The 20,502-nt window shown below is 43.8% G+C and overlaps 1 protein-coding gene across 6 annotated transcripts in view; it reads right to left on the bottom strand.

The window, feature by feature from the left end:
- Positions 1–20,502, bottom strand: part of tenm3 (teneurin transmembrane protein 3) — a 663,973-nt gene that overhangs the window by 55,194 nt on the left and 588,277 nt on the right. For all 6 annotated transcript variants that reach the window (XM_084080238.1, XM_084080236.1, XM_084080237.1 and 3 more), the window contains 11 exons: positions 17,981–18,105; positions 17,352–17,459; positions 15,733–15,887; positions 13,954–14,055; positions 12,084–12,257; positions 10,641–10,700; positions 10,308–10,470; positions 8,690–8,828; positions 7,898–8,003; positions 7,596–7,738; positions 4,856–5,034 (listed from right to left, as the gene is read on the bottom strand). In XM_084080238.1, the coding sequence (XP_083936364.1) occupies positions 4,856–5,034; positions 7,596–7,738; positions 7,898–8,003; positions 8,690–8,828; positions 10,308–10,470; positions 10,641–10,700; positions 12,084–12,257; positions 13,954–14,055; positions 15,733–15,887; positions 17,352–17,459; positions 17,981–18,105 (1,454 nt within the window). The remainder of the gene's footprint in view (positions 1–4,855; positions 5,035–7,595; positions 7,739–7,897; positions 8,004–8,689; positions 8,829–10,307; positions 10,471–10,640; positions 10,701–12,083; positions 12,258–13,953; positions 14,056–15,732; positions 15,888–17,351; positions 17,460–17,980; positions 18,106–20,502) is intronic.

Raw genomic sequence — 20,502 nt, forward strand, 5'->3', positions numbered from 1 at the left:
TAATATATAATATCTTCTGTCCTCGCTCTGGATTAGGAGCTAAATGCCTAAACTGTAAACACATTGATTGATTGATTGATTGATGTACTTTATTTAGTAAGACATGAGAACAACAGTACATGGAAGTACAAATTCACAATACAAGGTCTACTAAACTGGAAGACTCATAAAAGCACAGAGCTTGTTTCAAATGAGTTCCCCATGCACACAAATCATGATGACATATAAGAGACAGACAGATATACACAACTACTATAAAATGTCATACAATCAGTTTACAGGTTACTGGTATGAAGAGTGAGAAATATGTACAAAAGGAGAAGGAGAGAGGGGGGGGGGGTAGGGGGGTAGGTTAGGTTAGGACTTAGACAGGGGCCATTTTCCAATTGCAGCCTCCTGAAGGTGTATCTTTAGGGCTGTTTTGAAAGAGAGTAGGGTTTTACACTCCTTTACTCCTTTTGGTAGGGCGTTCCACATTTTTGATGAATAGCATGAGAACGAGTTACTTCCCTTTGTTGAGCCAAAAAAGGGTTGGACAAGGTTTGTGGAGCTGCCTCTGGTATTGTGATCGTGGACATCATTAACATTTTGGAAGTATTTTGACAAATACAGGGGGATCCCAATGTTGTGATATATCTTGAAGACCAGGCCCATAGCAAGTTGCTGTACTCTGTCCGCAACCCTAAGCCATCCAATCCTATCAAAATGATCAGGGGTTAGATGGATTTTGTAGTTGAGGCCAAGAAGTAGCCTTACAAGTTTGTGCTGGGGACCCCCTGGAACCCCCCCAAGGACCCCTGGGGGGGGGGGGGGTACTTTGAGAACCAATGCGCTACGGTTCATCCTTTATACTTTATTGCATGTTATCTCCAAGCTGCTACAGCAGATACTGATAGAGATCTGTCATTTCCTCTCATGCAGTCACACAGTCTCTGTACCGCAAAGTAAATGATCCCACAGAACAGACATGATGGAAGTTAAAGGACAGAGAGTGGACTATACGGAAGGAATGAGAGAGACAAGACGACAAAGACGAGAGAGAGAGAGAGAGAGAGAGAGAGAGAGAGAGAGAGAGAGAGAGAGAGAGAGAGAGAGAGAGAGAGTAGTGAGAGTGAGAGTGAGAGAGAGAGAGAGAGAGAGAGAGAGAGAGAGAGAGGGGTATTTGAACCCGCTAATGGAGCACAGAGAGCAGGTATTAACAATCAGCCAGCCTCTATTCATTCACTTCTCCTTGACCCTTCACACACCGCTAATGGCCAGGAGGGTGTGTGTGTGTGTGTGTGTGTGTGCGTGTATGTGCGTGTGTGTGTGTGTGTGTGTGTGTGTGTGTGTGAGTGTGTGTGTGCGTGTATGTGCGTGTGTACGCACGTGTGTGTGTGTGTGTGTGAGAGAGAGACTGACAGAGAGAGTGAGAGAGACGGAGAGAGAGAGACAGACAGAATAAATAGTGAGAGAGTGAGTGAATGACAACCAGATAGATAGCACAGACACGCACACGCACACATACACAGACACACACACACACACACACACACACACACACACACACACACACACACACACACACACACACACACACACCACTAATGGCCAGGACGGGGTGGGTGTGTGTATTTTTGAATTTGAATCCTGAAAAGTAATAGTTTTGGACATATGGGGTTTCCACCCGACAGAGACGATAGAGACAATACATACAGATAAATACAGTATCTACAGTACTGTACATACAGTACGTGTTGGGATGATGAGAACTACTGTGGAGAAGTAGAGCCTGCAGACAAAATCTGTTTGGGTTCTGGTTTCTCTAGGACTGACCGTCCAACACTGTTACCTCCAAGTATTAGATCAGATTTGTGTGGTCAGACATCGTCAAGCTATTTGTATTGCTTGATGTGGAAACAATGAAGGTATGAATGAATGAACCATCGTAAAGTAAACTTTAACCCATTAAGACCTGGAACTGTGTCATTTTTAGATTTGAGATAAAAAGCATTATTTTACACTTTGGGCTATTCAAAAATAGCAGATATACAAGCTCATAGCGCGGCACCGAGTGCCGCGCTATGAGCTTGTAGATCTGCTATTTTTGAAAATTGGTGAAAATGTGTGCAAATCTTTGAATATATATATTTTTAAAGCGAACATTTTTAACTCAAATCTTTGCTTCTGGCGGTCCCTGGAACAAAATATTATGATGAGGGTCTGCGGCCAAATACATATCATTTTGGGGGTCCTTGACATGAAAAGCACCACTGATATAGAAACATACGTTTTTCAGAAAACTGTTGAGATTTAGGAGACATGTATAATCAGCTTCAGGTCTCAATGGGTTAAGCACTTGGGAAAGCGTTATAAAAATGCAATTCATTATTAATTCATTATATATATATATGAGAGGAAATGCTCCAAAGTACAATTGTACGATTTACAATTTTATTGTCGGCATTTAGCAGAGCAACTTACTGTAAGCGAGGTAAACACATACATGACAAATGCAGAGAGACAGTGTATTATAGTGCATCAGTAAAGTAGGATCACCAGTAAACCAAGAACCTATAGCATCAGTCTAAACAACTACTATCAAAAATAATAATCTGTCGGTACATTGAAACTATAGGAAACCAAGTAAACAATGAACGGCACCCCACCAGCCTAATGGTGCCCTAGGCCAATTGCCTACTCTGTCTATTGGCAGGGCCGGCACTGCCTGAAAGGAACCCAGTGAGCGCTGGTGATCTTTTCAAAGATATAAAATATGTGAGAACCACAGCATGCTCTGTAGCTTACAGTACATACTAACTGACTGACATGACGAACGAGTGAAAACAAGCCCAGCCTGTGAATAAAAATGAACACGCATCTCTGTGAGAGAGTTATCTGTACTGGCCTCATACAGTATCACCTTCAGTCATCAAATATATAAGACCATTACCGTGATTAAGAAGCTGACAAAGTCATCAATATCGTTCATATCTCTGAACTAGCTTATTAGAAAATATGAGCTCATGTGTGTGTGTCCCACGGGGGAGAGAGGGAGAGCTAGAGGGAGAGAGAGAGAGAGAGAGAGAGAGAGAGGGAGAGAGCGAGAGAGGGCGCGCGAGAGAGAGAGGGAGAGTTAGTGCCCCCCTGGTACTAATGTCCGCTGCGCTGTTTCATTATTGAAGAGAGACCGTATATATACAGTAAACATCAATACACACACACACACATATATACGGTGCAGCTGCCCATAAAAAAAAGCCGACGGACAGACAGACAGACTGTAATGAAAGGCCTAATCTCAGCGCATGCTGCTGGGTATTGGATTTACAGTTTTGTAGTGATAATAAATGTGTAAGTAATGGTTATGGGAGTCATAACTGCGGATTTTACGGCCCCCAGAAAGCGCTATTGACAGAATGCTATATCATCACAGCGACGCATATTTACCCCCCCAAACACCCCCCCCCCCCAAACACCCCCCTCCCCCTGCACATGGACTGGTTACTAATATTTGGATGGATGGATGGAGGGATGGAGGGATGCTGCGGTGGGTAAACGGACTACAAGCTCATAGCACGGCACCGAGTGCCGCGCTACGAGCTTGTAGATCTGCTATTTTTGAAAAGTTTTGAAAATGTGTTTATATATATTTTTTTTTTAAAGCAAAATTTGTAAAATATTTTGTTCCAGGGACAATTCTTTTTGTTAAAAATGTTGTTTCAAAAAATATATACATTCAAAGATTTGCCCAAAATACGTTTTTTCGAAAATAGCAGATATACAAGCTCATAGCGCGGCACTCGGTGCCGCGCTATGAGCTTGTATATCTGCTATTTTTGAATAGCAGAGCTTGCAGATCTGCAATTTTCAAACATTTTCGTACTTTTACTTGTGGTACTTTGAGTACATTTTGATGCCAATACCTTTGTACTTTTGCACGAGCACATTTTTAATTCTGGACTTTTACTTGTAACAGAGCAATTCTATATTGCAGTATTGGTTCTTTTACTTAAGTAAAGAATTGGAGTACCTTTTCCACCACTGATGACAACACATTCTGAAGACGCACAGAGCCATATTGATCGGACAGCGGGCCCGCCGTAGGTTGCGGCTGCACAGCACAGCAGTTATTGATTTTAAAGTGATAAGTTATTCACAGCCACCCACAACAATAGCTCTCCCTCCTCTCTGCCCTCTCCGTCCACATCCATTATTTAGTCAAATAAACAGCAGCTGTACACCTGCATCGCATCCAAAATGTTGCAGCGAGATGGCAATGGACAGCTACAGTCTGTCTCTCTCTGTCTCTCTCGCACGGACGCGCACAATGTGTGTGTAAATAGTGAGAGAGTGAGTGAATGACAAGCTGTTAGATAGCACGCACACACACGCACGCACGCACGCACGCACGCACGCACGCACACACACACACACACACACACACACACACACACACACACACACACACACACACACACACACACACACACACACACACACACACACACACACACAGCACAGCACAGCACAGCAGTTATTGATTTTAAAGTGATAAGTTATCACACACACACACACACACACACACACCAAATGGACCCGTTAGGGTCCATTTGTACACTCTCAGAGTTACACACCCATAAGGGTCTATTTGGTTCCTATAAATCATTTAGCTGGGGACCCCCTGGTATCCCCTCAAGTACCCCTGGGGGTCCCCGGACCCCACTTTGAGAACCAATGGTCTAGAGGAGAACAACTGAAAACACAAAACTCGTCATACTGGCAGTGTGAGCCTCGGGTAATTGACTGGTCATACTCTACCATAGTTAAAATATGGAGATATAAGAGGTTATGATATGCAGTGTGTGTGTCTTACCCTGCACCAGTGTGTAGAAGGAATCTATGGAGGACAGGTTGGTGGTTATGGAGACGTCCTCGTCCCGCCCCGACGTCTCGATGTCCACGGCCACGGCGCCCGACGACATGTCGCCGTGCAGGTTGGTCACCACGCCCGTCGGGAAGGTGACGTTGGTCAGGCGACCCTCACTGTCATAGCTGTACGAGAGAGAGAGAGAGAGAGAGAGAGAGAGAGAGAGAGAGAGAGAGAGAAATGTTACATAAATAACATCTGCCTCTTCACACTTCTCTTCACTTTTGTCTGTTTAGTTAAAGATCGTGAATCAGTCACACACAGTGGTGGAAAAAGTACTCAATTGTTTTACTTGTTTTAATTGTTAGTAGAAGTATCAATACTGCAATGTAGAAGTACTCTGTTACAAGTAAAAGTCCGGAATTCAAAATTGACTTGAGTAAAAGTACAAAAGTATTGGTAACCAAATGTACTAGTACCAAAAGTAAAATAAAATGTTTGAAAATAGCAGATCTACAAGCTCACAACGCGTCGCAGCGCGACGCGTTGTGAGCTTGTAGATCTGCTATTTTCAAATAGTCTAGGTATAAAATAGGGCTAAAGTGGTTAATGTATGTTTTATAATGTGATAATTAATATCTGCAAATTAACTAGTAACTAAAGTTTTCAAATGACTGTAGTGGAGTAAAAGTACAATATTTGCCTCTGAGATGTAGTGGAGTAGAAGTAAAAGTATAGACAATTGGAAATACTCCATTAAAGTAAAAGTACCTCAAAATTGTACTTAAGTACAGTACTTGAGTAAATGTACTTAGTTACTTTACACCACTGGTCACACAATTGTGAATCGTTTAACCAATCAATGACATCAAAACATGTCTTCTAAATTCTAACAGTTTGAGAAAAAAAACGTTTTCATGTCAAGGACCCCCAAAAGTATATGTATTTGGCCATGGACTCCCATCTCAAAATATTTCGTTCCAGGGACCCCCAGAAGCAAAGATTTGAGCGAAACGTTTTAGCTTTAAAAGAAATATATAAGATTTGAATTTTTTCAAAAATAGCAGATCTACAAGCTCATAGCACTAAGTGCTTGTATTTGCATATCTGCTATTATTTAATAGCCAAGGTATAAATTGGTTTAAAATAATTGTGACGCTATATTAACTAAAACTGTAAAATGAAACCCGTTTTTAATGGGTTAATTTAGTTAAAAAGTGGTTAAAAAATCAGTATGCGTCGGGTGCACGAATGCCAATATAACAAAGTTAAAACAGATAACAAATAACGGCCGATCCATCGTCCAGACTATGTCTATCTATCGGTGGAGGATCTAAGCGTTGAGGACTTTATATTCCGCTGTGGCTGTGTCTGCCGTAAACAGCATGGTCTTGACCTGTTCTATATGTAAAGTGTCATGAGATAACTTCTGCTGTCATTCGCCGCTTATCCCTTTAAGGACCGGGAACACACATCTGTGTCATTTTATAGATTTTTTTTGGGCTATTGAAAAATAGCAGATCTACAAGCGCATAGCGCGGCACCGAGTGCCGCGCTATGAGCTTGTGGATCTGCTATTTTTGAAAAATCTTGAACATTGTGTGCAAATCTTTGAATATATATATATTTTTTTAACTCAAATCGTTGCTTCTGGGGGTCCCTGAGACAAAATATTTTACAAATGTTTGCTTTAAAAAATATATATTCAAAAGATTTGCACAAATCTTCACGATTTTTCAAAAATAGCAGATCTACAAACTCGTGGCGTGGCACTCGGTGCCGCGCTATGAGCTTGTAGATCTGCTATTTTTGAATAGCCAAAGACATCTAAAAATGACACACATACGCGTTCCCGGTCTTAACGGGTTATACAGATAAACATTGACGCCACCGCGGTATCTCCAGCATTTTTAAATTGAAAATGAAATGGCGCTGTGCCTCGTTCATATAGTGTATACAGTGCTCAAGGACTGCAATTTATTTATGCAATTCATTTCATTGTTGGATATGAAAGGAGTGCTGAAATGTGCATTGGGATTATGAATGTATGTACAGAATGCACCGTGCATTGTAAATGCTTATTGAATCCGCCAGAGACGCATGTTGGATTCAATTTTTTTTTTTTTCTTCGGCTATGTTTATTCAAATGTTTATTATGTGTGTTGTATGATAAGTGTGGCTTAGGTCCCTTAGTGTGTGTGTGAGATTTAATGTGTGATTGTGCAAATACATAATACACACTCTCTGTCTCTCTCTCTCTCTCTCTCTAACTATGCATGCACGCACCGGCGCGCACACACACCCATGCACACATACACAAGCGCACGGACGCACGCACGGACGCACACACACAGACACATGCACGCGCGCACACACACACACACACACACACACACACACACACACACAGACACACGCACACACGCACGCACAGACACACACACAGACACGCGCACACACGCACGCACAGACACACACACAGACACACGCACGCACAGACACACACACAGACACACGCACGCACAGACACACACACGCACGCACAGACACACACAGACACACACACGCACGCACGCAAAGACACACACACACACACAAACACACACACACGCACGCACAGACACACACACAGAAACGCACGCACAGACACACACACAGACACACACACGCACGCACAGACACACACACACACTCACACACGCGCGCCCGCACACACACACGCACGCACAGACACAAAGTTACTCACTCGTAGAAGGTAGTCCAGCCGATCTGGATGCTCTTGGTGGCGAGCAGCCCGCTGTTCCCATGGTAACTAAACAACACCAGCTCCTGTCCCTGAGCCGTGAGCGTCTTCAGACCGCCGTTGGTGCCGATGGTCAGCCATATCACCTAAACGCACACACACACGCACAAACACGCACACACACACGCACAAACACACACACACACACACACACGCACGCGCACACACGCACAGAGAAAGGGATATTAGGGATATAAATAGGTGTGAACTCCCTCTAACTTTTCTGTATCAGTCACTCCACTAACCTGGTTGTCGGGGGCGACCACACGTACAGGCATCCTATTGGTGTCTCTACGGATACGCAGGGTGTTCCCGCTGCTGTCTGTCACCGCCGTGACGTCCTCCTCGTTGCTGTCATGGCGACGGAGAGGAAAGGAGGACGGATGAACACAGGGTACCATGAGGACAGCAGGAAATGTGTTTCATCACTTAGACCCCAGCTTCCGTATTCGGGGTAAAAACCTTCGTAGAAAATAGGATCTACAAGCTCTCAACGCATTGAGACCTTGTAGATGGCCTATTTTCAGCTAGAATAGTCAATGTAAAGTGGAAACGGAAAACACACAGACTAGTATAAAACCCTAAGCGCCCGGAGGGCCACTCCGGTCAACCATACAGTGCAGGTTTACCAGAAGGGCTTTACAGGTTCTGCAGTACAGGGCACTTGGCACCTTGGGGGGCACCAAATGGCGAGGAGAAAGTGAAAGAAGACTCAACTATCGCCAAAGAGTGCCGGAATTTGGGAGCAATGGCTGCTGAAGGAGAGCTAAATTGGTGAAAAACACTGGTGAAGTGTACATTTCCCGCGCTGCATTCACCCTCCATCCCCCGCTTACAAAAAGGTCTCGGGGGGCACCGAAGCGGGTCGTAGCACCGGGCACCACGAAGGGTTATTCCGCCCCTGACCATATAGGGTTTAAGCGGCACTCGGTGCCGTGCTATGAGCATGTAGATCTGCTACTTTTTGAACAGCCAAATAAAAATGAAAAATGACACAGATGCATTGCTGGTCCTTAATGGGTTAAAGTTGAACTGACCTGTAGCTGAAGTTGTACTTGTAGTCTCCGGTGACCAGTGACATGGTGAACTGGTGGGTTCCGTTGGTATCGAACACGTACAGCTCCTGAGTGGCCGGGGAGGCCACCTCGTACGAGCTGGGACCCGACGCCAGAGAGCCTGTACACACACACACACACACACACACACACACACCCACATGCACACGCACGCGCACACGTACACGCACACGCACACGCACACGCACACGCACACGCACACGCACACGCACACGCACACACACACACACAAACAGACGGAAAGACACACAAACACGCAGGAGGAAACGTTTTAAGCCTTATAGCACATATTGCAGATGACATTTGCAATATGTCACGCGTTCCCGACGGCTTGTCTGGGTCCAGACTAAAGGCAGCCTGTGGGACCGTCAGCGCCAAGGACACCGTGTGGCATATAGGTCACTTTATACAGCATCTGCATGCTCACTACAATGTTTACTTTTAATTAGATGCAGAGAAACTATAAGACTAAGAACTTGCACCACCTCACAGCACCTTGAAGCACCTCAAGCACTAGAACAATGGTCAACACTGTTCTATTCTTAATAATAATGCCTTCTTTTTTATTATTCTGTTCTGTATACGTTGACTTTTTTTCCTTCCTTCAATGCTACTGCAATGTCTTAGGAGCTGAACAAAAACACATTATGTTTACTATTATGTATCTGTACACCAGTGTTGATTTCGTCGACTAAAACTATGACGAAAAATGCTCGTCGACTACCTTTATTCACTGACGAAGACTAAATAAAAACTAAATGAAACTAAGCTTTAATGACTAAAACTAAGACTAAATGTATTGACAATTTCGTCAACAAATAAAAACTAGACTAAAATGTTAGTGAGGGAAGTAATTTTATATTTGGTTGCACTCGGGTGTTGCGCTCTGAAAATAGCAGATCTACAAGCTCACAACGCGTCGCGCTGCGACGCGTTGTGAGCTTGTAGATCGGCTATTTTCAGCATGCAACCAAGTGTAAAATCAGCCATTACCACGCCATCAAGGCACCACCACAATGCATTTTAGTCGACTAAATCAACTGTAGATTTAGTCGACTATAATCTTATGATATTTAGTCGACTAAAACTAGACAAAAACTAAAACATTTCAGATGACTAAAATATGACTAAAACTAAATGGAATTTGATTCAAAAGACTACGACTAAAACTAAATCAAAATTTGCTGACAAAATCAACACTGCTGTACACAAGACATCTTAACTTTACAACTCAACTTTACAACACACGATTTTGTGACCAGCATGGTTATTTGGCATACACTCACACACACACACACACACACACACACACACACACACACACACACACACACACACACACACACACACACACACACACACACGCTCACACAAACGTCTACACTACACAAAAAAATAGCTGATTTATTTATATTTTTATTATAAAAATAGCTTACAACACGTCACCCATTTGTAGATCTGCTATTTCAGCTTTTTTTGATTATGACGATTATGACGACTATGCTAAAATAATTGCGATTATCTCAAAGAATTGTGATTAGACTATTATGTAATACGTGGGACAGGCCTATATCCATACCGGTGGGTGGCTGGTTGCGGCGTACAGCTCGTATGCGGATGTTGCCGAGGTCAGCCACGTACAGGGTCCCGTCCGGAGAGACCACCAGACTGGCCGGACAGTTCAGCCTGGCGTCTTTAGCGTAGCCGTCACCACTCTGGTAGCAGTCACAGTTAGCATCGTTCTGGAGGGAGGGAGGGTGGGAGGGATGAATGGACAGGAAAAGAAAGTGAGGAGGAGAAAGAGGGGACAATTATACAGTATAGATGATTATTAGACATAACGTTCAGCTTACAAACAACACTACAAACTATCATTGCGTATCAGAAGTGTCTCTGTGACGCTGCAGTATACCTTGCAGTCACAGTCAGAGAGCGTTCCAGCAAGGTGAGTGATTTCCCCATCCGTCGACACCTGGAAGACAGAGAAATAAAATACATTTAAAAAAATCATGAACTAATCTGGCATCGTCAGATTGGACATTATGGAGTGGCAATCAATGTTGATTTTGTCGACTAAAACTATGACGAAAAATGTTCATCGACTATCTTTTTTTCACAGACGAAAACTAAATAAAAACTAAGCTATGATGACTATAACTAAGTTAAATATATTGACAATTTTGTCAACAAATAAAAACTAGACTAAAATGTTAGTGAGGGATCTAGTGGAGAAGAGATCCATTAGAACTAAAAGACAAGTCATTTTATGTTTGGTTGCGCTCGGGTGTCGGGCTCTGAAAATAGCTGATCTACAAGCTCACAACGTGTCGCGCTGCGACACGTTGTGAGCTTGTAGATCTGCTATTTTCAGCATGCAACCAAGTGTAAAAGCAGCCATTACGACACCATCAAGGCACCGCCAAAATACAATTTAATCGACTAAAGTGAGGGATCTAGTGGAGAAGAGATCCAGTAGAACTAAAAGACAAGTTATTTTATGTTTGGTTGCGCTTGGGTGTCGGGCTCTGAAAATAGCAGATCTACAAGCTCACAACGCGTTGCGCTGCGACACGTTGTGAGCTTGTAGATCGGCTATTTTCAGCATGCAACCAAGTGTAAAAGCAGCCATTATGACGCCATCAAGGTCCGCCAATATATACAATTTAATCGACTAAATCAACTGTAGATTTAGTAGACTAATCGTATGATATTTAGTCGAGTAAAACTAGACAAAACCTAAAACATTTCAGATGACTAAAATATGACTAAAACTAAATGGAATTTGATTCAAAAGACTATGACTAAAACTAAATAATTGCTGTGAAAATCAACACTGGTGGCAATCTTTCTGGTTGGTCTAGATCAGTGTTTTTCAACCTTTTTCGCATCAAGGACCCCCAAATTGACAAATATTAGCCCAGGGGCCCCCATTTGAAAAGATATGCCAGGGACTCAACCATTTAAATGTATTGGGGTCCCAATCTACACTGTATCATCATCATCAGTGTTCATTTAACTCTGAGAGTGTACAAATGGAACCAAATGGACCCTAACGGGTCCATTTGGTTCCAGTTAGGGTCCATTTGGTTCCATTTGTACACTCTCAGAGTTACAGACATATAAGGGTCAATTTGGTTGCTAACTATTAATTTGGCTGGGTACCCCCTAGAACCCCCTCAAGGACCACTGGTTGAGAACCACTGGTCTAGATCAGTGGTTCTCAACATTTTCCTGCATCAGCGGCTGCACTCACCCTCGGCGCAAACATGGGGATGAATGCATTCTAACTATTCTGCCACCAAAAAATGTGTAGCGCCCCCTATGCCCCTTTATAGGCGATGCACTGTGATCCCACCTGTCTGATGCGATGTAACTTCTTCTCGTCCGTCTCGGCGATGTAGAGGACGCCGCTGTAGGACAGAGCGATGGCCGTGGCTCCTTCCAGCATGGTCTGCACCGCCTTCTTACCCATGGTGTACTCTATGCCCGGTACCTGACAGTGCATGGGACGCCCCGCCACGATACGGACCTACACACACACACACACACACACACACACACACAGTCATTACATTACATTACAGTCATTTAAGTGCATTCAACATACAGTAGGTAGGGAACGATACAGTCATGCACGCACACACGCATGAACGCATGCATACACACACACACACACACACACACACACACACACACACACACACACACACACACACACACACACACACACACACACACACAACATGGCATGGCAAAACATGGCATGAGTTGATGGCTCTCACTTTAACACATCGGGTGCCGAACACGGTCTGAACCGTGTGTTTACATAGTGGCGCTTCTGCCGCTTCGGTGCCGAACACGGTCTGAACCGTGTGTTTACATAGTGGCGCTTCCGCCGCTTCGGTGCCGAACGCGGTGCCGAACACGGTCTGAACCGTGAGTTTAGTCTTTTTGTTTTTTTCGTTTTTCTCCGCGCGGGCGGGGCTAGAGCAGCTCTGGGAGCACCCATTGTAATCCTGCGAAGGAAGTGCCAGATCGCTCACCGGAAACACATTTTTTTTCCCATCCGCTTGCTGTCTATTTCCTACTTTGAAACGCCTATATCTCCGAATCTGTTTCCTGTGGGGAAAACCGGTCATGCGCGATGCACGATCCCCCCCCCCCGTTGTAACTCGCGAGGGAAATGTTATGGTTCCAGGCTGTAGCCAGGCTCATGGCAGAACATGAATCGATGCTTTTTTTTGCGTGGATTTGCTTGTAACGCACGCGGAAGCTTTAAACAGCAAAGCGCAGTCAATGGGGAGAATGCTGGCACCCACGGTAAGTTGTTATGAAAAAATGCTGGCACCCGATGTGTTAAAAGCCAACACAAGAGTCTCAATCAATGCTGACGTCACAAAATGATCTCAAAAGTGTTGCTTCACGTCATAATTTCAGGACATCAACATTTTGCAGAGAGATACAAAGACATTTATTGCCACACTACTATTGATCTCCTCACATAAGAATATTGGGATTTGTTAAGATTCCCTTCAACACATTCCCTGCCATTGACGTAGATCTACGTTTATTGATAAATCATTATTTTTAAATTACACTAGAGGGCGCTCTTCACTAACGGATGAATGATCCCTTGACCGTGAGAGAATGATAGAAGCAGAAATGACGTCATCCCCCAAAAAATCACTCCATCCACTCCCATGTTATGAGATTTAGAAAAAACACATCTAGCTCGGAGTTCTTCTTTTTTTTGAGTGGTGTCAACCACTCCTATATCTGACTTTGTCTGTGTGTCCGTCCGTCCGTATGTATGTATGTCCATGTATTGTTTATTGTATGTCCAATAAACAAACATTGATGACAACATCAATACGGGGCTCATCAAAGGCACCACTCACTTCACACAGGGTGTGATTTTTTGATGAAAACAAGCCTTATTCAACTTCCGATTACAACAAAAAAAATCTAATTTTACATTATTTTTAATCAATATTTTATGTGAAGAGCATTGTGTTGCACCTGATGTGTGAAACTCATGTTTTATTGATTGATTGATTGATTGATTGATTTTTTTATTTCTTATTATTTCTATAAACAGCACAAATGGTGCCTGATTAGCTGAAGTATCACTCTGTTATCATCCGGCACATGAAGATGATGTCATTTCCGCTTATTATTGTTAATTGTTGGTATATACTACATTATTATGACACAGTGGAACGTACCTGTCTGTTCTCAGTGATCTGCAGCACCACGTTGTTATCCAGTACATAGATAGAGTTATCCATGGGGTTGATGGCCAGGTCTGTGGGCCACTCCAGACGGACCTGTTTACACAGAGCAGAGAGCAGAGCTTCAGTTGATGTCTCTTTCTACAGCATGTCAACAACTGTGGCCCCATGGGGCCCCCCAGAGGTCAGAGGTGTTCTGAATGGTGGACTAGGAGATAAGTCTTAGCCTCCCAGGTCCCATGTTTGAAAACGTTTGACATTTTTTACAGGGTGGCTTGAAAAGCCAGCCTGTCTACAAACAGACCTGTACCTACAGTCGCCACTTCTCAACACTTTTTCAACACTTTTTCCTTATTGGATGGCCTCTCAGCCAATGGGGGCTTACCATCCTCTCAGACTATGGGACTATGGGATCTAGACACAGCACAGCTGTGTCAGATTGCACTTAGACCAGTGGCGTGCACAGACATTTTGAGGGGCAGGTGCTCAAGTAAATTGTACTTTTTTTTGTTTACTTGGTCTGCTCTTTTTTCCTCTACACCTATACCTCTTTGCCAAAAATAGCCGATCTACAAGCCCACAACGCCTCGCAGCGTGGGGCGTTGTGGGCTTGTAGATCTGCTATTTTTGGCTAAAGTTCTCCTCAGAAAAGGGATGCTAGGTTTCGAGTGGTTATGGTAAAAAGAAAAATCATATCACATAAAGAATTGGCGGACCCCCTGTAGTAACTCTGAGGACCCCCTGTTGAAGACCCCTGCTATAAACTGAAAAAAAAAGCACCACCTAGAGTCTATCTGTGCACGTCCCTGAGACAAACGCACGCACGCACGCACGCGCACACGCGCACACACACACACACACACACACACACACACACACACACACACACACACACACACACACACACACACACACACACACACACACACACACACACACACACACACACACACACACACACACACACACACACACACACACACACACACACACACAATGGTGATTACCTTGCTAACGGTGAGGTGTCTATGTTTGTGTCTAGGCCACTGACTTCAAAACACTATTCTCTCTCTCTCTCTCTCTCTCTCTCTCTCTCTCTCTCTCTCTCTCTGCGTCTCTCTCTCTCTCTCTCTCTCTCTCTCTCTGCGTCTCTCTCTCTCTCTGTCTCTCTCTCTCTCTCTCTCTCTCTCTCTCTCTCTCTCTCTCTCTCTCTGGGTCTCTCTCTCTCTCTCTCTGTCTCTCTCTCTCTCTCTCTCTCTCTCTCTCTCTCTCTCTCTCTCTCTCTGGGTCTCTCTCTCTCTCTCTGTCTCTCTCTCTCTCTCTCTCTCTCTCTCTCTCTCTCCCTCTCAAAGACTCATGTCTCTCAGTCTGTCCTTGGTCCTTTAAGTCACTGTGCATTACAGTCTGACACATGCCTGCATTGTAAACAATGAACTGTGTTAAAAGCCTACATTGTGAATAGGGATGTCCGATATTATCAGCCGATTAGCATAAAAACGTAATATCGGAAAATATCGCTATCACAAAAAAAAGAGGCAATTATGCTTCTGCACTGTCAAATAGTCCTACATCTTCTAAAAAATCGTGAAAGTTTGTGCAATTATTTGAATATATATTCTACAAATGTCTTCTAAATCCTAACTGTTTTTTGAAAAAACGTATGTTGCTATATCAGTGGTGATATGTATATGGCCGCGGGCGGACCCCTCATCTCAAAACATTTTCTTAATGGTCAACACAGTGAACAGTGAAAGGGTCCAGGACAGGCTATACCTGTCGTATGTGCATGCTGGTGTCGCAGGTCAGAGGTCGAGCGGAGGTCAGGTCGTTGCTGCCCAGCAGGGTGGAGATGATGCCGTTACGATCCACCTTCCTGATCATCGTACCGTCAACAAAGTAGATGTACCCGTTCTTATCCACAGCTATGCCTATTGAGGGGGGGGGGGGGGAGAGAGAGAGAGAGAGAGAGAGAGAGAGAGAGAGAGAGAGAGAGAGACATCTGAGTATCTATTGTCCAATCAGGCAGTGGACTTAAGTAAAAAGTGTCAATACTGCGATGTAGAAATACTCTGTTACGAGTCCGGAATTCAAAATTTACTTCAGTAAAAGTACAGTAGTCTTGGCATCAAAATGTACTTAAAAGTATCAAAAGTAAAAGTATACTCATTATGCAGAATGTCCCGTTTCAAGTTTTCCAATGTATGAAAATCTTTTGAAAATAGCAGATCTACAAGCTCACAATGCGTCGCATCGCGACGCATTGTGAGCTTGTAGATCGGCTATTTTCAAATGGCCGAAATGTATATAGGGCTGAAGTGGTTAATGTATGTTTTCTAATGATAATCAAAATCTACAAAGTAACTAGTAACTAAAGTTTTCAAATAAGTGTGTGCGCACATGCGTGTGTGCGTGCGTGTGCACGTGCGTGTGTGCGTGCGTGCGAAGTCACAGCTAATACACCAGATGTTGTTGTTGATGAGGACAGTAGAGAAGTGATCATTTTAGAAGTGGGTTGTACATTAGACCACAGTCTGGAAGAGGCATTCTTTACCAAGGTGCTAAAGTATCAACGTCAGAAGGATGCTATTATACAGCCTGGATACAAATGTAAACTGCTTGTGTTCATATATCAGGAAGCCTCTGTAATGTCCATACATTAGTTGTGAGAGGCCAACAGATTGCAGGAGCGCCCGAGCCAAGGCATATGGCTACATTGTGTTCAGTGTGTGTGGTAATTGGCACAGAGCCATATGGAGGAGCATGTGATCTGTGTCCTGAAAACACTTGTTGTTGAGTTTTACCAAGCCTGTGCATGTCCGTGTGTGTGTGTGTGTGTGTGTGTGTGTGTGTGTGTGTGTGTGTGTGTGTGTGTGTGTGTGTGTGTGTGTGTGTGTGTGTGTGTGTGTGTGTGTGTGTGTGTGTGTGTGTGTGTGTGTGTGTGTGTGTGTGTGTGTGTGTGTGTGTGTGTGTGAGAGAGAGAGAGAGAGAGAGAGAGAGAGAGAGAGAGAGAGAGAGAGAGAGAGAGAGAGTGTTGAAGCTTTCACTACACATCCAAACGGAGGTAAGAAAATGCGGTAGTCTGTTACCATGGTGATGAGGATTAGATAAAAACGCACTTCCCTTTTAATCAAACAATTATCTCTCTCTCTGTATCTCTCTCTCTCTCTCTCTCTCTCTCTCTCTCTCTCTCTCTCTCTCTCCTCACTCTCACTGCCTGTCTCTCTGTCTGTCTGTCTGTCTCTCTCTCTGTGTGCATGTGTGCGCGCTTGCATGTGCGTGCATTAGTGTGTGTGTGTGTGTGTGTGTGTGTGTGTGTGTGTGTGTGTGTGTGTGTGTGTGTGTGTGTGTGTGTGTGTGTGTGTGTGCGTGTGTGTGTGTGTGTGTGTGTGTACCTTTAGGACCCAGCAGCTGTGCTTCGGTAGCTTTGCGTCCGTCTCCACAGCGAGCTTCATCGAACGGAGGACACTGTTCTCCTGTACCTGCTACCACCTCACCATTCGCTACACACACACACACACACACACACACACACACACACACAGACACACACACACACACACACACACACACACACACACACACACACACACACACACAATGTTAGATGTTACATTACATTTAGTATTTCACAAGTGTTAAGTGGAACTCACATCTCTTTGTGTGTGTGTGTGTGTGTGTGTGTGTGTGTGTGTGTGTGTGTGTGTGTGTGTGGGGGGGGGGGGGGTGTTTCTAGCCTGGAATGGCCTTACTAATGTCACTGCGTAGATATTAGTCTGGAATCTCTGTTTGGAACCGGCATTTTCCAAGGTGTGGATTGAAAAAGATCGCCGGGAACGGGACTTGAACCTCCGATGCGCTGTCAGGCTACATTAGAGCCTAAGTGTTTCTAGATGTGTGCGTATGTTTCTTGATGTGTGTATCTTTTTATAGTGTGTGTGTGTGTGTGTGTGTGTGTGTGTGTGTGCATCTGTGCGTGTGTGCATGCATGTTTCTAGGTATGTGTGTGTGTGCATAGCCTTACCGATGAGCTCCCGGGCGCCGCTAAGCATCTTGGGACGGTAGATTCGGCGGGAGTTGGTGTCCGACACGTAGAGCTGCCCGGTGACCGGGTCCGTCGCCAGGTAGTAACGATGGGCGGGGTTGTTGCTATGGAGATGGACGGGGAGGGAGGAGGTGGGGTTTAGTTGAAGCTCAACACTCAAACTTTCAGAGAAACAAACAACATCTAACGTTTCACAAATTCAATCTGGACCGTCAGGTTATCCCCTGAGCAAGCAGGCAGGCAGGCTCTATTGGATCAATGGTAAAAAATGTCAGCACTTGCGTAGGAAACCGGGTTCAAATCCAGGGGGTAAGTAGAAGAGGAAAGTTACATGAATCTTTAACGCATTAAGACCGGGAACGCATCTGTGTGTCATTTTTAGATTTATTTGGCTATTCAAAAATAGCAGATATACAAGCTCATAGCGCGGCACCAAGTGCCGCGCTACGAGCTTGTAGATCTACTATTTTATTTGAAAAATCGTGAAAATGTGTGCAAATCTATAGTTTGAATATATATATACTTTTTTAAAGCGAAAGTTTTTAACTCAAATCTTTGCTTCTGGGGATTTTACAAATGTCTTCTAAATCCTAAAGTACTTTTTTCCAAAACATTTTTTTTTACTTATGTTGCTATATTATCAATGGTTTTCAAACTTCTTTCATGTCAAGGACCCCCCAAAATAATATGTATTTGACCGCGGACCCCCTCCCATCTAAAAATATTTTGTTCCAGGGAACCCCAGAACCAAAGATTTGAGTTAAAAATGTAGATTTGCACACATTTTCTGGATTTTTCAAAAAAATAGCAGATCTACAGTACAAGCTCATGAGCTTGTAGATCTGCTATTTTTGTATAGCCAAAGAAATCTTAAAATGACACACATGCGTTCCATTCCCGGCCTTAAAGTGTTAAACAACACTTTGTCGTTTTGTAAGCTGCAATTGAAGTCAGCTCGACATTGTAGACTTTGTAGCAGCTACAAACGACGTTTGTATCTTCATGTCTCTGCATGGCTTCCATGGAAAAGGACTGGTAGCCAGAATCTGTGTAGCAGCCAGTGTGAAAGGCAGCATAAATTATGCAGAAAATGGCTAAAATCCTCACACCAAAATGTTGTTGTTTGGGCACGAAACGACACAAAACACATTCAGACTCGCTCCCTGGCTGCTTCAAAGCCAGCTGTAAATTGGAAGAGCGCTATCATGGTTCACATGAGGAAACTTTGTTGGAGAAAGTTTCACCTTTCTCAAAATGTCAAACCACCATAAAATATATATAATTCTATATAGGGAGACGGGAGAAAAGGCCATTAAATAAACATCCAGTACATAAAGATTGGTTGGAATGAAAGACTGTAGATGTATGTTATGCTTGTATGCCATTCCAGAATGACTGTCTGTCTGTTTGGGAACTATTGTGTTCTTTACACAATATTTGAAATAACCTGAGGAAACTTTGCAAAGGTCTAGAAAATGTACAGCTACACAATATAGCCTGTAGCTACACAGTAAAAATACAATAATAAATACATTGACCCTAGCACCACATTTGCACCAGCAGTTGTATTTCACGTTTGCATTCAGAGAAAGTGTCGAGGTTCAACGCTAGAGATGCGCGGATGGCCTCTCACGTCACCCGAATCCGCATGTACAAATTAATTATCCGCCCGTTATCCAACCGTAATAATTATATTATCCAATTTAAATATCCGCACCAACCGTTTTTCCCGTATGTCAAAATATTATTATTTTCTGGTATTCCCCGTTAGTTTTAGTATTAGTTGTGCCGTGCGATGCGATCACAAAATGCTTTGATAATAGCCTATGGAGTGTCGGTGGGTTTTTTCTTTTTTTTAAACCGGTGCTGCGCTGAACATACAGGTTGCACTGGTCTGCTGCGCTCAACATACAGACTCCGTGCGGCATCCAACATACAGGCATCCAACATAGATGCGGCATCCAACATACAGAGCGCACTGCTCTGCTGCGCTGTTCAGCGCAGCACCGGTTTAAAAAAAAGAAAAAAGACGCACCGAGATTCCATAGGCTAAATCAATGCATTTGGTGATCGCATCACACAGAGGCTGCATGCTCTAGACACTCACACAGACACAAGCACGCAGAGATTTAGCTATTTTATGGATAGATATATTAGATGTCATTAATTTACTTCGCAATATTTCACACGCGGTTTATCCGATATTAATTCATAATTATATTTGATTGACCCGAATCCACCCAAACCACGGTTAACTGCGGCAACCGCGGCTACAACCGCGATCCGCGCATCTCTATTCAACGCCGTTTTTAAAGAGTAGCAACCTGCACTTTCGGAGCCAACAAAAAGCAAAGCGTCAAAGTAGAGAAAAGTTCAACTTCGTATCTGCCGCAGTGTGGCGATACAGACAGACACAGTGATGGCCAATCAGAAGAGCGCTGTGCTAGGCGTGTGCTGGGCGGCAGCGGTTCCGGTAGGAGACACAAAGATTCTCCTTTGTC

Source organism: Gymnoscopelus microlampas (genome assembly GCF_963454915.1).
Source record: "Gymnoscopelus microlampas genome assembly, chromosome: 2".
Taxonomy (NCBI): Eukaryota; Metazoa; Chordata; class Actinopteri; order Myctophiformes; family Myctophidae; genus Gymnoscopelus; species Gymnoscopelus microlampas.